The sequence below is a fragment of the Trachurus trachurus genome (genome assembly GCF_905171665.1).
Source record: "Trachurus trachurus genome assembly, chromosome: 14".
Lineage (NCBI taxonomy): Eukaryota > Metazoa > Chordata > Actinopteri > Carangiformes > Carangidae > Trachurus > Trachurus trachurus.
Genome location: NC_139903.1, coordinates 26,157,982 through 26,174,328, shown reverse-complemented (window position 1 = coordinate 26,174,328; position 16,347 = coordinate 26,157,982). Strand labels below are relative to the sequence as shown.

Here is a 16,347-nt window from a genome sequence, read left to right as displayed (position 1 = left end):
TCTAACACCATATCTGATCAGGGCAGCACCATCAGCTGAGGCAGAGAACTACAACAGGATCATGTGTTTTTTTTCTTGAGCAAAACATTCCTCACCATTGTGCGGATCAAGTCCAGCTCATGTGTGACATGAGATGGGACAATCCTCACTGCTCACACAGGCTTCAGTATACTCAGAGAGGCTGCGGCTCATTCAGCGCCTTCCTCCCCTCACAAAGACCTGAGTCTCCCCGATGACAACAACAACACAGACGGGGCTGTATTCGCCCTGTGCCGGGAGGCTGCAGGACATTTATTGAAACACGACAAAACAACACAACAATTTTTGCACGATTTCTATAGCAGCACTGCGAAACTCAAAACCACCCCTCCCCTTCACAATTGGTCCATATTGAGAACAGGATTTTTCCGCACGGCCTTCATCTTCCAGAGCGCCTCCATTTTCCCAAACCCGAGAACACAACACAACAGTGGCCACGGAGCAGTCTATGAATAGTCCGGATGAGAAGCGAGAGAATGTTTTCATGTAGAAACAGCAAAAACACCAAACACTGCCCTCCCCTCCCCCTATTTGAAAGGTTGTTTTATCCAAAAAACGAACACCGATATGAAAAAAGTGGCCGCGGCTCCGAGGTGAGCCCTTTGTCCAGACTCCGATCCGGGGCCTTGCAGGGGGGAGTCTTTTTACTTGCTCTTGGCCGGTTTCTCCGTCTTCTTGGGCAGCAGCACAGCCTGGATGTTGGGCAGCACTCCTCCCTGAGCGATGGTCACTCCTCCCAGCAGCTTGTTGAGCTCCTCGTCGTTGCGCACGGCCAGCTGGAGGTGCCTCGGGATGATCCTGGTCTTCTTGTTGTCCCTGGCCGCGTTGCCTGCCAGCTCCAAGATCTCAGCGGTCAGATACTCCAGCACGGCGGCCAGATAGACCGGGGCCCCGGCGCCGACGCGCTCCGCATAGTTCCCCTTGCGCAGTAGCCTGTGGACTCGACCCACTGGGAACTGGAGTCCGGCACGGGAGGAGCGAGACTTGGCCTTCGCTCGGGCTTTGCCCCCGGTTTTACCTCTTCCAGACATGATCGTTCAAAAATATGACTATAGAGGAAAAATAACAAGCGATTTTCTTTTTCTTTTTTTGGCGTGATCGCTGCTCGCGCGAGCTTAAATCTCTACGTAATAGGTTTGTGCGTAAAGGAATATAAACCGCACGGGTTTCACCGATTGGCTGGGTGAAACTGAAACGCACGGACCAATGGAGGAGCGCGTCCTGCAGCAGCGCCGGTCCTCGGACGCAGTGCACTCCAATCGCGGACAGGCAACGGCACACGCTCATTTGCACAGCCACCTTATAAATAAGGGAGCAGTGATGGGGCGGCATCCTCCACAGCCGCGTCCCTTCCTGTTCCACTGACGTTTTTCCGTGGAAGAGAGGGAAAAAATGCCTGATCCCGCAAAATCAGCCCCTGCGCCCAAGAAGGGCTCCAAGAAGGCTGTGACCAAAACCCAAAAGAAAGGAGACAAGAAGCGCCGCAAGACCAGGAAGGAGAGCTACGCCATCTACGTGTACAAGGTGCTGAAGCAGGTGCACCCCGACACGGGGATCTCCTCCAAGGCCATGGGCATCATGAACTCGTTCGTCAACGACATCTTCGAGCGGATCGCCGGGGAAGCGTCACGGCTGGCGCACTACAACAAGAGGTCCACCATCACCTCCAGAGAGATCCAGACCGCCGTCCGCCTGCTGCTGCCCGGGGAGCTGGCCAAGCACGCCGTGTCCGAGGGCACCAAGGCCGTCACCAAGTACACCAGCTCCAAATAAGAGGCGGACAGGAGGCGGACACCGTGCAGGAGGGGGTGTGGGGGGGTTGGTGGACGGCAGGCAGGCAGGCAGCACACCGCCGCTGACATGATCTTTCAGCTCCCCCTCAGTCACTGTGTTGGAAAACTGCGTTTGTGATTTTTGCACCATTGTCGTTTACCAAGAGACTGGATCGCCAGTTTGAATCCAGGCCTTATACGTCTTGAATGTGTCGAGATATAGTGGAACTGTAGCCTGCCATCTTGTTTTAAATCATGGTTTGAGATTGTTATATTTTTTCTGAGCTGTGTGACGTTTTTAACAAATCAGTGAATAAATCAGACTGAATGTATGTCGGTGCTCTGTAACTGTGGAGGTCTCATTCGCTTTGCACCATTTTAATACTGATTTATACATGCACCTTAGAGAAAACGGCCAACTTAATTATACGTAATGAACAGTGGAAACACAAAGATTTTGAGATTATTAAAGATGTGACTTCTACCACTGAGTGGTTTGTGTTTCTGCCTTGTGTTGACGGTTTTTCTGCCTGAACGTGCAGGGGGAGAGCGACACCAGGTGGCGGCTGGGTGAGAGAGTGAGGTATAGACACTCACATTGGAGTTGGGGAATGTAAGTCAGTCCAGTGTGGTACGACTTAATATCAGACATAAACTGACAGAATTAAGTGGAATCAAACAGTTAATGATTCCTCTAAATCATGTCAGATGTCAAGTATGTTCACCAAAGCCTACTCATCATCAGCCAGCAGACGTATGCAGCTGCATGTAAAAGTTGTTTTGGCTCATTTTTCCTGTCTTAACATTCTCTAACTGTAAATGCAATTGTCACAACAGTTTCAGTCTATAACATGTCACAACTCACCAGAAACATTTCACATCCCCCCCAAAAAAGTTGTTTTGTTTTTGAGTCAAACTGGTCAAAGTGTAACAATGCCTTTTCACAAGACACAAATGACATGATGACGACAGATGCAAAATAACATCGTTGAGGAAAAAGCCAGAACAAAAGCAGAAACAGTCCAGTCCAGTGTCCATGCCCCTGAGCCCTGAGCCCTGCACTCACACACTTAATTGACTTAATTGCCATCAGCTGGTGAGTGATTAAGTGGGAGAGGCTGCAGCTGAGGAAGCTGATGATCAGCTGCATCTGCATACAGGCAAATGATCACTTTACCTGTTTTTGTCGTACTGCATCATTCAGAGAAAATGTAAAGGAATATATGGACGAATTTCTGTGCCACCTGAGTTTGAATATGAATTTCTTATATTATATTATTATTATTATATTTTCAGCATCAAAGTCAGACTTTGAATTTTAAAAACCATCAAATTTCTAGCACTGAGGTTGTAAAAAAAATCGATGTCTCAAAATATTCAGTTTTTCAAAATTCAACATGTAAAGAAATTGAACATCTAAATAATAAATGAACCCAGGTGTGTAATAAGTTAACCTATGCTTGCATTCCTCTGATGCCATGTATTTGGCACTACATAGGCTATTACCTGTATGTAGTGTCATAACACTATTACTGTGGGAAATTCCGTCAGGCAAAGTCAGCAGTGTTGCAGACTTCTGTAAAATCTTCATTAAGGGCTAAAAAAAAATGTCTGGGAGCCCTCATGGACTTGTTGATTTCATAGTGGGACAGCCCTAAGACCTTGTACACTTCACATGAATGTACCTCAAAGTCTTTGAGTGCAGACATTCTGTCTGGCCAGAGATTTTTTTGGCAGCATCACATCTGATGGTTTTTCTTGTGATGCACTGGGGACAAAAATCTTCTTGTGTGGCACATTGATCACCTGTGATCATGTTGCATGTGATGCTCAAATGGTGAACCAATGTTTATAAGTGAACCAACAGATCAGTTTTGATCTTTGTGCAGATTTATAGTATTGACTCTTTTGCACACATGTACGAAACCACTGCAGTTTGCTCAAATGAAATTCGGATCTGTTGTAAACTGCAAACTCTTTTGAAAAATGCTTTTCTCATTTGAGATCTGAGTGAAAGAGAAATTTCAGTAATTTCAAAGACCACAATGAACATCGTAGTTGCCCAGAACAAAAAAGACTCCACAGATTCAACAAATCAGATAATAAATCAATACCAAAAACAGTCAGGAACTCGTCAGAGGTGATGAAGACAAGGAGACAAAGATAAGAAAAGCCATCATGAAACCAAACACCAGTGTGTGTGTGATCATCTTCATCTGTTTTCAGCTGTGTAGGTTAAGGTTTTCCTTTTTCCTTTTTGACTGGGTTAAATTACCAGAATGGACGGCCACAAACAAAGAAAGTCAAAATATTGTCTTACTACATGTCATCAAATTTGGAAGTAGGCCACAATCACAGTGGAGATTCACCTTTAAAACATCATTCAGACAGTCAGGACATAAAATGTAAAGCTTTATTCCCTGGTGTGTCATGTCGGAAGAAAAGTCATGAGTTACTTTAGTGGTTTAACAAGTCATGTTGTGAGGGTCAGTTGTTGCTGGTTACCTGGAGAAACGTTCAGAAAATACCTTCAAGTGAGTAAATAAAAACTCCAGAGCTACTTTATTTGAATCATACGTGATGGAAATGAATTTTCAGCACTGTGAGGTGCATTCAGTGGGACTTGCCTGAACAATTATAGACGTGGGTGACAATCCTTGATGGTTGATGCAACAAAAGCAGGTCACAATCATTATATCAGGCAGATCCAGTTACTGCAGTGGACAATGAGAGCAGCAGCTTCAATCAGGGGTTAATGGATGTTAAGGTTGCGGTGCCCTCAGGTAATGGGGACAGAGGAGAGAGGATGAGGAGCGGGACCTTCACTTATTCCATTAATACAGTTGATAAATAACAGCAGCTCCAGTTGAATGAACCAAACGTGACTCATGAGAGAGGTTTTCCATGTCATACAGAGACCTCCATACCCTGTGCAACCATCATCAACCTCCTTAAAGGGATAGTTCAACATTTTGGCAAATTGGCCCATTGCCATAATCCCTATAGTTTTAGGAGTAGGTTCGTTACCTTTAATTGTCGGTGCAAGCTATTTTTAGAACGGCGGAGCAGAGCTGTGAGCTGCTCAGAGCTACGCTACCGAGGCTAATGGGATTTCTTAGTTTCCCTCATCAAATACACAATCCAACAACTCCAAAACACTCTCGTAGACGAGTTGTGACCTGCACATTCACCACACTGTGAGAAAATAATGGAACGTTAGGAGACAGAGTTGTTTTAGAGGTAGTGCCCCCAATGGGAATGCACATCAGTGGTTTTGCATGAATTTATCTCGAGCTCTGGGCAGCTCGCGGCTCTGCTCCGCCGTTCTAAAAATAGCTTGCACCGGCAATTAAAGGTAACTAACCTATTCCGTAAACTATAGGGATTATGGCAATGGGCCAATTTGCCAAACTGTTGAACTATCCCTTTAAGATGTGACACTCAGGATTAAGAAAAGTAGACCTCAGTAGGTAATAACCACTGAGCAATAACCCACTCAGATGCACTTATGGCTGCTGAATGGGTAGAAGGACAGACGGGACATGCTCCTAATGCTGAGCTTTGTGTCAGCCCATCTCAGCTCCATTGTTCAGACCAGGCTTCAGGGTTCCTGGAGGGGGTCTGGGGGGCTCTGTGGCTCAGGTGACAGTTGTAGTAGGGTGTGCCTTTCTCTCCACGTCTGAGGTGATGTGAAGGAGACCTAATTTTTCAACAAAGGGTGGTGGCCCCCGGCAGTAGTGGGGGGAATTTGACAAAAAACATAGTGCTTTTGTGAACGGAATTGGTAACGTGGCTTTTTAGATGCTCTTGCATAAAAACAGCTGAAAGAATTGTTAACATTATGGTTATGTAATGACTACAGGGTAGGTTACCATAAGGTTATGCTGTAAGGTTAAGGCTTTTTTTTTCCAGTTTCCTGTGGATTTGGATCTGATGTAGACTACCTGGTATTTGTGTACAATATTTTGTGAAATTTAATTTTAAACTGTATGCATATAGCTTGAAGAAAAACCTATAAATAAGTACGTATTCTAATCAATCTAAATAATAATCACCCTGAATGAAATAATAAACACAATAGCAGTAAATACGATCTTGTCTTAAGTCAACCATAGTTTCCCTTCATGTTTTCTTAAATACAAATCCATGTGTGGGTCTGACACTCACGGCACATTAGGACACTTGCCTGCAAAATGAATGCAGCTGAGGTCATTGCTGAAGCGACAAGTTCAATTTATAGCCGGCTTGACATAATGTTGCACCAGAGCAGAGACGTAGTATATAGGTTCCCCTATTGTTCCATGTCTGTCAGATGATCTGGTTGTTGGATCCAACCAGCTTGTGTTGCTCTCTCTCTCTCTCTCTTTCTTCTCTGTGGGCTTCCTGTCAGCTCGCTGCAGCCAGAAAGGAGGCCAGTATAAATGTCTGTCTTAGAGGAGGGGCCGCAGTCTGTCACCATCCACGCAAGGTAAGGAATTACTTTTCAAATCTCACTGTGGGAAATCGGTTATTATTATTGTCATTATTTTATTTCATTTTTTAAAGACAAATGGTTGGTATTGTTTTAATTATCAGCTCTAACCTGAGTTGGAATTTGATTAAATCTGTGCTGATGCATTTTACTTCTGTACTTTTTACATGAATTATTTCTCATCTTAGTGCAAAACTTTGCACTAAAAATGGAGCTGAAGTCATTTTGTTCCCTCTGAGGATCAATCAACTCAGACAAAGAAATTACAGATCTGTGCTCTATTCAAACATACAGCAAAAAGTCAGAGAAGTCGTCAAGAGTCTAGATGTGAACAGTGCGTTGAGACTATAATTTCAAATCACTTCAGTTTTGAGTTGGTTTCTCCTCATGTATTATTTTAGTTTGGCATCACTCATCTCAGCAGGGAAACACAGTTATTATCGGCAGCGAAGATAAAACTAGATTCCCTCAAGTACCTGACCAAAGTACACTTTTGCAGTACTTTCACTTAAATTATTTACATCTAATTCCACTTTATACATATTGTAGGCCTATTGTACTGTACATTTACTCTATCACTGCATTGCGCTGCATTCATTTTTTAACAGACATTCTCACTGAAACAATAAACCTCTCCTCAGGCAGTGGCGACTCAATCCTGTGATTATGATTCATAATATAATGTTAGAGGCAGGAAAAGTACTTTTACCGCTATGATTTTGAATGTAGGGGAGTTTTGTTTTTGTATTTTGTATTTTGGAAAACTTAATGTACTCAATACATCTTCTATAAAAGATAATGTTTTGAGTACATTTTATCACAATTTTTTTATTTATTTATTTTTTATTAGGTTTTTAACATGTGAAGATTGAGTGAATGCCTGATTTCTGTTTTCAGTGTTTTCCAGCAGTGAGGACAATGTGGCTGGTCATTCTTCTATATCAGCTCTCCGCTCTCCTTCTCGCCCACGCTCAAAATGCCTGCCTTGGACAGTCCACATTCAGAAGTCCAGGTCAGTGAAAACCAGTTGTGCTCACACTCTCATCCTTTTCATCCAGCTGCTGCGCTGACTTCACTAACCCCACCCACCCAGCTTCCTTTCACACTTTTTCTTTCTGCTGTAACCGGCTGCAACCTAATCAGCATCGGCACAGTGGCAGCCTGGCTATCTGAGGAGTGGAGTTACATATAAGGGAAGGTAAAGACACTGAAGGTCCTCAAGGTGCATTCCACATAGTAAAAAAATAGGGTCTATATGTTCAACTGCATGCAACTGTAGCTGGATATGTTATGTTATATATGTGTTTTGCACTGATTATGTGTCACCAAACTAACAAAGCTGCTACAAAACCGTCAGCAAGAAAAGGTAACATTAAATAGATTCATAAATAAGAGCTCATACATACACACGCAATACATTCTAAGCAAAACAGCTCAAATCATTTAGTTTTAATTCTGACAACAGTTCAACTCTACAGTACTCATGAGCCTTCACACTGTCCCTACTCCCTGGGTCACTCTGATGAGAACACCATAAGCACATTGAGTTTGTGCTTGTTACATGAAATCTGCCCAATAAATACATTTTGACTTGACTTGACAGCTTGGATTTAGATTTGATCATCATCATTATCATCATTCAGATGGTCCAGGAGATTTGAGCTCATGCATAAACTGAATCTGGCTCAACCAAAATAGAACTTTTCATTTTGGTGGCACTGGCCAAAGAACTGACCCAAACATTAGGGTATGAAATGTTTTCAGTGACTTACGACCTTTTACAAACATATTATAGAGTTTTGAAGAACCTTTACTGTAACAACTGCACTAACTGAGAATGTTAAGACCAAAATGGTTCCCCTCACTCAGAGCAGGCCTGGTGTGATGTGTAAAATCTGTGGAGTGGCTCTTTACAGTAAGAGTTCAGTGTTAGTGTCATTATCACTCTGACACTTTGTGGTATATCTGCTATTTATTTATTTTATCCCAGTGCACGATCATACTTATGGAACTTATGGACCTCCTTTATCAATCCACTACCATTCAGTGTTTTTATTTTCCAATACTTCAAGGTTGTCATTTCATTCATTCATTTTAGTTAGATGTAAGTGGTGACAAAATTTCATTCCACTTTGTACCTGTGGGGTATACTGTGAAATGACAATAAAGAAATCCTGAATCTTTAATTTTGAATCTTTAATTTTGAATCAGCCCCTCAAGCAACAGATTGATTCCTGTTCCAGACCTTCAGAGCTGATTCTGGTCTTATCCTCACTCTGTGCAGCGAACTCAGACATCCAGGTCTCCTGTGGCTCCCAGACGGTGGACCTTCAGATCCTGCTCTGTCCCATATACTTCAATGGATACAACGAGTCCCTGCTGTCCCTCAACTCGAAGCACTCCAAGCACGAGTGTAAAGGGACTCCTGACTGGACAGCCGATCCACCTGTTCTCAAATTCAACTTCTCCATCACAGAGGATGGCATCAGCGCCTGCTCCAACGAGCTGACAGTAGGTCACCTCAGCCTGAAAACACCCAGACTGAGGATGCCTCTCACACCACAACAGCACACTTACACTCTTTGTCCTCAAAGGTCACAGAGGAGGCGGGAACTGGAGTGTTTGCCGACTTCTCCCATGTCCAGTACGTCGGCATCGCAGGGATGGTCTGCTCCAAGGACCCCGGCACAGGAGCCATAACTTATCACCAAGAGGTCATGTACAGGTTCTCCTGCCGCTACCCTCTGCAGTACCTGGTCAACAACACCCAGATGAGCGTGTAAGTGGATCTGATTTGCCTTTTTTTTTTGCCATTCACTTATCAGAAATGTATGTTTCATACCTTTAAATGCAGTTTGTGCAATTGTCACCAGTGAATTAATGATTGGATGACATAATGAGAACAAAAAACAATGTGACACAATGTTCAGACACAAACTACAATTACTAAAGTAAAGGACAAAGAAGCTTCAACAAAAGTTTATCCAAAAGCAGATATGTAGCACTTTTAGGTGTGAAATATTTGGATCAATGTGTATAGTTTTTTTTTTTTTTTAATCATTATTACTTATCTTTTTATTTATTTTTAATGAGAAAAGTAGTTACATATTTGCCTTTTGTGTCGTAAAGCTCACTGGATTGAGCAGGAGCCCCCATATACAGAGGCTGTAGTCCTCGCTGCAGCCGGCCCCGGTTCGAATCCCGCTGCGGCCCTTTGCTGCGTGTCATTCCCCCTCTCTCTGCTTCCCCATTTCCTGTCTCTCCCTGACTGTCCTGTCAATTCAAGGCATAAAAGCCCAAAACAATTCACACGCTCTTCCTGCAGAAAGCAAAATGTGGGCGTGGAAGTATGCAGTAAAAAAAGAAAATATACACTCAAACTCTATACAAAGCATCATAGAGTGAATTCATACCATATCCAATATAGATACATCCCCACACTGGGTTGTGTGGGGCTGAAGTCAATTCCATCTGATTATGGATGAGGGTCTTGGAGCTCTGGTTAGAAGGTTTAATTAACTGATGACACTGTTGAAGTGATTGCACATGAGGTCTTGATTTTGTAGAGGCTTTTGCACAGGACAGCTGCACTGAGAACAGCATTAAGACTGATAGAATTGTGTTTCTAATGTATAAACTGCATGCAGTTGGGTCAATAGACGGATGGATTGATAGACAGATGAATGAACGTCAGACTGACTATGTAAGACAGTATCAGGTTGTCATATTTAGTTGAAGCCAGTGTCTTCAGTGGTGTGTGTTACTCGTGTCCAGTTTCAGAGGCGTTTGGATCTCACCATGCCGTGTTGTTCCCTCATGTATCATATGAATGATGACCTGATTGTTTTCCTGCAGTGACTTCCAGCTTCTGACTTTTTTTTTTTTTTTTTTGTCAAACAGGTCAGGAGCCAATCTGGCAGTCAAAGACAATAATGGGAGTTTCGTCAGTACGCTGAGCATGCAAATGTACTCGGTAAGAGGAGTGAGAGGAGAGCTGTTGAGAGCTGCTTTACATCCAGTCAGCACATTTATTTAAAGCAAGGAAACCATTTACAGGATCTGTATATGTTTACATCATTTTACATTAGAGGGAGGGAGGGAAATCACACAACTCGAGATGTTAGGCCAAGGACCTATTGATTATATAACAAACAGAACCAATACACACCTATAGTTCCATAATCCATAATTTATCTATCATTTTAAAACGGAGTGGTTATTATTTAAATTTGCAATGGTTTAGATCTTGTTCCTTTTAAGCTTAAGAACATTTATGAATAAGGTGCCTGGTCCTGGTCTGGTCTCTTGTGTAGTCTTCTCTAGTTCAGAAAATAAATCAGATGAGGATTTAAGATAAAATATAAATTCAGGGAAGTAAATAAGATAAATAGTTTATTCAGTGTCAGATTCCTTGTATTGTTCACATTGAATCAGTGTGACTTACTGAGACTGAGATCCTTCCCTTGTCTCCTGTCACTGGGCCTGAAGGACATGGGCTACTCCTCCAATCTGCTGATCCCTGCTGGAGGTTTGGAGCTGAAGACCAGGATCTTTGTAGCAGTGAAGGCATCAAACCTCACCAACAGGTACAGTTTCAGACACTCAGTTGTGTTGATTGAGAGAATCTTTATACCTTGGCCATTAGAAAGGTTTGCTCAATAAAGCACATAGCACAAAAACGTTGAAGAATGGTCCCTGCCATTGAGAGATATGAAGACTTCCTGAAGCCATTATAATCTCACCTGGATATGGGTGTTTCTTTCTTTCTTTCCTTCTTTTCAGATTCAATGTGCTGCTGGACCGATGTTATGCTTCAGCATCCCCTTTCCACATCAACACAACATTTTATGATCTCTTTATTGGGTGAGTGAGCTGACTACAGAGATAGAACGTGAAATAATGACATGATGATGTGAAATGATTCAGTCGTTAAGAAAAACACAAAGATTATGTTTAGAGGCAATTTAGGCAAAGGAACACTAACTCTGTCAGAGCATTCAACCATGTCATGAACCATTCATAACACAGAACATGTCTACCTTCCAGGTGTGTTGGCCATGATGCAAATGTTGCCAGTTGTGTTTTGGATTATGCATGAGTGACCTTTACAAGGTCAAAGTCACGTTATCTCTTTTAGTGGTAAACACATAGTAACCAGGCCGATGCTAAAAGAAAAAGCTCCTGGACTGAAAGCAGATATAGAACTGAAGGATGACCACCTGTCCCTCTTCAAGGTGTGAACGTGATGGTCAGACAATAATGGGAGTTAACGGAGAGCAGCAGGAGGCACGCTTTTCCTTTGAGGCGTTCCGCTTTGTCCAAGGTGGAGAAGCAACTCTCTCCACTTACTACATCCACTGTGCCACCCGGCTCTGTATGAGCACCTTCTGCCCCACGCTGATTCAGGTCAGTCTCTGCCTCCACGCTCAATGCTCAAACCGTGTTTGGCATAAATAATCTCAAACAAGCTCTTCCAGAAAACTGTAGAAAACTGTCCAAACCTTAGTAACAATCACCTGCTTCACCTGCAGAACTGCACCAGTGGCAGCAGCTCGAGGAGACGCCGCAGTGTCAACGACAACAGCCAGGACACCGTAGTGAGTGACATGGCCACCATCAGTTCAGGCCCCATCGTCACCCGCTCAGCTAACGGTGAGAACTTCAGTGGTCAGTTAGAGTTCAGAAATAGAAGATACCAGATACTACAGATATTTGACTGGAGGTTTCTTCTGTCTTCTTGCAGGTCATTTATTGGCATCTGAAGGTATGTACATGCATGAGTTCATTCCCTGTTATCTTGTAATTTCATCAACCAAAAAAAACCAAGAACATTGGACAACAATGCTTTGTAGATACAACTTCTTAAGGCCCTCAGATAGGATGAATATGTCCAACATGAAAGGTGTAGACAAAGTCCTCCCCTTGGGGACACGTTATCTGTTAGCTAAACATTCAAAAGGAAAAATTAATGGGATAGTTCAACATTTTGGCAAATTGGCCCATTGCCATTATCTCTATAGTTTTAGTAGTAGGTTCGTTACCTTTAATTGTCTGTGCAAGCTATTTTTAGAACGGCGGAGCAGAACCGCTAGCTGCTCAGAGCTACGCTACGGAGGCTAATGGGATTTCTTGGTTTCCCTCATCAAACTCATCAAATACACAATCCAACAACTCCAAAATGCTCTGGTGGACAAGTTGTGACCTGCACATTCACCACGCTATGAGATAATAACAGAACGTTACGAGACAGAGTTGTTTTCGAAGCAAATGCAGAGACTGCTTGCCGATAAACTGCCCTCGACGGGAACGGGCATCAGCAGTTTTGCATGAATTTACAATGAAACATTAGCCTCCGTAGAGTAGCTCTGAGTAGCTCACGGTTCTGCTCCGCCATTCTAAAAATAGCTTGCACCGACAATTAAAGGTAACAAACCTATAAAACTTAGGGATTATGGCAATGGGCCAATTTGCCAAAATGTTGAACTATCCCTTTAATATAGAGTTCAGTTCAGTTGGGTGTATGCTCTGAAACTCAAACAGTTAAAAGGATTGTTCAGGTTATTTTATGGGGTTGTGGGAGGTAGAAATGTATTGTTGGTATATTACTTGCAGTAGACACTGATCAGTGCACTGTCAGTGAGGAGAGCCGCCACCAAACCCTACGTCAACACTTGAACTATTCCTTTACTGAGACTGTCCTCCAGTAAAAAACAAAAAAAAAGAAAATCAAACCCATAGGTCGTTTGTTCAGCAGCTTATTATGACCCAGAGCAGTGACGTAGTATAAAGAGAGTGTAATTCCACACGGGAAGGTGGTGGGGGCGGATGGATAAGTCAAACAGACCTTCAACCCTCACCCCTCTACTCATGCAGGGGAGCGAGGTCTGACTTCCAACCCTGACCACATCTACGTTTAGTGCCTAAACCTAACCAAGTAGATTTTGGTATTTCAGGAAACACTCATAAGGGTGATATGAGAGAGTAAAAATAAAGACGTAGGTGGCTGGTGAAAAAATCTGCTCATCAATATAGAAAGTGTGCACTGCTCTTTAAATACTAATCCTCCGTGTATCTTTCCTTCCCAGGCTCCTCACAGACTGATATGACCAGCACTGTGCTGGCCGTCTCCGTGGTAGCGGGCGTGGTCGGGGTCGTCTGCATCAGCCTGGTGGTTTTTGTTATTTACCACATGAAAAAGTCCAAAATCATTTCCAGCAGGACAATCCTGTGCTCACAGGAGTGAGAGGGTCAGGACAGCTTGGAAAGGATCGTGCTTTGTTTCACTCATTCATACAGTACGGTTAACATTACTGTAAATGAGTGAGAGCAAAGGTCAGAGGTCGTCCAATAACCTCTGGCTTTGCACTGATTGTTGACGTCATCATGTCTAAGAGTTTTCTTAAATAAGCTTAAAAGGGGGAGAAGAAGGCCAGAAAGTATCTTTTAATCTTTTTACTTAATTTTCACTTAAAGGGACAACGAGGAGTTTCTCCAGCGGCAGAACGAAAAATTCTGCGACAATAAAAAAGTCTCATATTAATGTGGATGAATCTATGTTACCCACACTTGTTAATGGCTCCATTTTCGATAAATATATCGTTTTGTCTCTATCGTTATTTTGTTATTATTAGTGGTGGCGGAAATGCTGGGTGAGCCGACCAGCGTTTCCTTACTTTCAGTTTTGCGGCGAGTCATGAGAATAACGCAGCTGAATCGCCGTATATGGTCGGAACTACGACGGTATCTGATCGTCTTCGAACCTCTGACTTTAATTCTTGATGAATGAAAAAAACATGAGTCTGTCTTGCGCCGGTCAAAGAATTTCACGGTGCGCGGAGGCTCATAAATGTAGTGTGAAAACGCTTCGCTTTTCCAAAACTCCTCGTTGTCCCTTTAATGTGTACAGGTGTATCTCAGGACTGTGCATGCACTCATAACAATATAACCTTTGTTCACTTCTCTAGGTTTGTGTTTTCATTTTGGTTACATATTACTCTGATGGAGGGATTCGTGGGCTGTTGTGGGCTGTGTTACTAATGCAAGGTGATAGGTACTCTACTTCACTCTCAGGGTTTTTTTTTTATGATGAATATTTTTTATATTTAGTCAACTTTGATAAGTTTTATATTTCCATTTCCACTAAAGGTGTTTGATATGTTTTTTATGGTTGATGTTTCTTATGTTTTATGTATGGTTCAACTTCTTGCAGTCATTTCACAGGATGTAACAGTGATACTGTGTTAGGCTACTGTAAGTTCCTCCTGTTGCTCAGTTCTTCATGTTATGGATGTAAGAGTGTTTCCTGTTGACATGACTGCATCACAACACATCATTTCTGCTGATTTGTCAGCTGCACATTCAAGCTGCCACTCTCCTGTTCTACCACATCCCAGGGGTTCTCCTGGATTCAGGTCAGAAGACTGAGGATGTTACTGAAGTTCAATGAAATCACTGTCATAGTCATGAAACCAGTCCGTTAAGACTTGTGCTTTGTTACATGAAGCAACCTCCTGTTGAAAGTGGCTGTTCAAAGATGCTAAATTGTCCACAAAGCGATGCACATGGTCTAGACTCTGTAACAATACTCCACCTCTACCATCTGATCAGCAGAAATCCAGACCCACTGACCAGGTCATGTTTTCCAGTGTGGGTGAGTCTGAGTCCACTACAGCCTCGGGTTTCGGATCTTGTTGACAGGAAGTGGAACTTGATGTGGTTTTCTTCTGCTGCTGTATTTCTTCCACCCCCATGTTAGACGTGTTGTTGACTCTTTACCACATTGTTATTTCAGTGGCTCCAGCTTCTCTGCCAGCTGCAACCAGACTGTTCAATCTCCTCGACCTCTCTCATCACTTTTGCTAATTTATTAAGAATAAAAAATGTAAAATATCACATCAGTATCCAGACCTTTTCCTCAGCGCTGAGTTAAAGCTGACATGTAGGAGGAGACACAGTGGAGAGAAATTCCTTGAGGACATTTCCATAAGGCGCTGTCTTTGCCAGGCCACTTCACCCTGCTGCTTCTGGAGATACTGCTCCTTAACCACTCACACCTCCAGATTCCTGACAAAACTTCACCAAGTGGCCTATAGCTATAACCTATACTATACATGTAATACCACTACTATACCACTTGTTTTTGTATAGACTATAATTTGTCCACATGTCTGTAGTTTTATCTTACTGTTGGATACATCTGTTATATACTGCAATAACAATAAAGGCATTGAAGAACCTGGATTTCAGAAGCTCCTCTCAGGCTCAGTCAGGTTGGATGGGGACCATTGGTAGATGCCAGTTTCAGGTCTACTCTCCATTGATGTTCGCTTGGTTTCAAGTCAGGACTCTGCCTGGACCACTGAAGGATGTTAATGGGACACTACTAGTCACATTTACACAGTGCTGTCCTGTCATACACAACCCAACAGTCTGGGTTTCAGTATCTTGTCCATAGACACTTCAACAAGTGAACTAGAGGAACTGGGGATCAAACCACGACCTTCTGATCAATGAACAACCTGCTCCAACCCCAAAGGCTAGGCAAGTGTCTGAATTATATCAAAGTGATAATGGTCACACCAGATACTGACTGGTTTTCTGACCCTCCCGAATACAGTAAGACTGCACATTTTAGAGTGGCCAGCCTAGGAATACTTGTGCATTATCATGCTGTCTAATCAGCATCTTGATATGCCACGCCTGTGAGGTGGATGGATTTCGGCAAAGAAGTGCTCACTAACACAAGTTTAACCAGATATGTGAACAATATTTGAGAGAAATAGGTATTTTGTGTACATAGAAAAAAGTTTTAGATCTTCGAGTTCAGCTCATGAAAAATGAGAGCAAAAACAAAGGTGTTGCTTTATATTTTTGTTCAGTATTTGTCTCTGACATGGGGTGTGGAGAAAAATTATAAGAATTCAAACATTTGATTGGAAAAATTAATTTAAATGATTTCAGGATAAGTTCACTAGTGTCAGAGTCATGTGCTCCAATACAACAACCCCCAAGTACCACAAAGTAAAGAATGATAGAATACCAACATCATGACAAACCAATTAAAAA

The 16,347-nt window shown here is 42.7% G+C and overlaps 3 protein-coding genes across 3 annotated transcripts; 2 read left to right on the top strand and 1 right to left on the bottom strand.

Annotated features, from left to right (window-relative positions):
* Positions 1–257: 257 nt before the first annotated feature.
* Positions 258–1,209, bottom strand: h2ax1 (H2A.X variant histone family member 1). Its single transcript, XM_083986788.1, has one exon. The coding sequence runs from the start codon at positions 1,068–1,070 to the stop codon at positions 684–686; it is 387 nt and encodes a 128-aa protein (XP_083842914.1). The 5' UTR covers positions 1,071–1,209; the 3' UTR covers positions 258–683.
* Positions 1,210–1,366: 157 nt separating this feature from the next.
* Positions 1,367–2,282, top strand: hist2h2l (histone 2, H2, like). The gene has a single exon (XM_083987125.1). The coding sequence runs from the start codon at positions 1,432–1,434 to the stop codon at positions 1,810–1,812; it is 381 nt and encodes a 126-aa protein (XP_083843251.1). The 5' UTR covers positions 1,367–1,431; the 3' UTR covers positions 1,813–2,282.
* A 4,918-nt stretch (positions 2,283–7,200) lies between these two features.
* On the top strand, positions 7,201–13,525 carry LOC310996559 (zona pellucida-like domain-containing protein 1; the record flags this gene model as incomplete). Its single annotated transcript, XM_083985982.1, has 9 exons — positions 7,201–7,294; positions 8,567–8,793; positions 8,877–9,061; positions 10,183–10,255; positions 10,771–10,868; positions 11,065–11,145; positions 11,517–11,688; positions 11,814–11,949; positions 13,368–13,525. 9 exons carry the CDS (start codon positions 7,201–7,203, stop codon positions 13,523–13,525), a joined length of 1,224 nt encoding a protein of 407 aa, XP_083842108.1.
* Positions 13,526–16,347: the final 2,822 nt, after the last annotated feature.

Excerpts from the sequence above, each read along its gene's own strand:
- h2ax1 (XM_083986788.1), bottom strand. The coding sequence starts at position 1,070 with ATGTCTGGAAGAGGTAAAACCGGGGGCAAAGCCCGAGCGAAGGCCAAG.
- hist2h2l (XM_083987125.1), top strand. The coding sequence starts at position 1,432 with ATGCCTGATCCCGCAAAATCAGCCCCTGCGCCCAAGAAGGGCTCCAAG.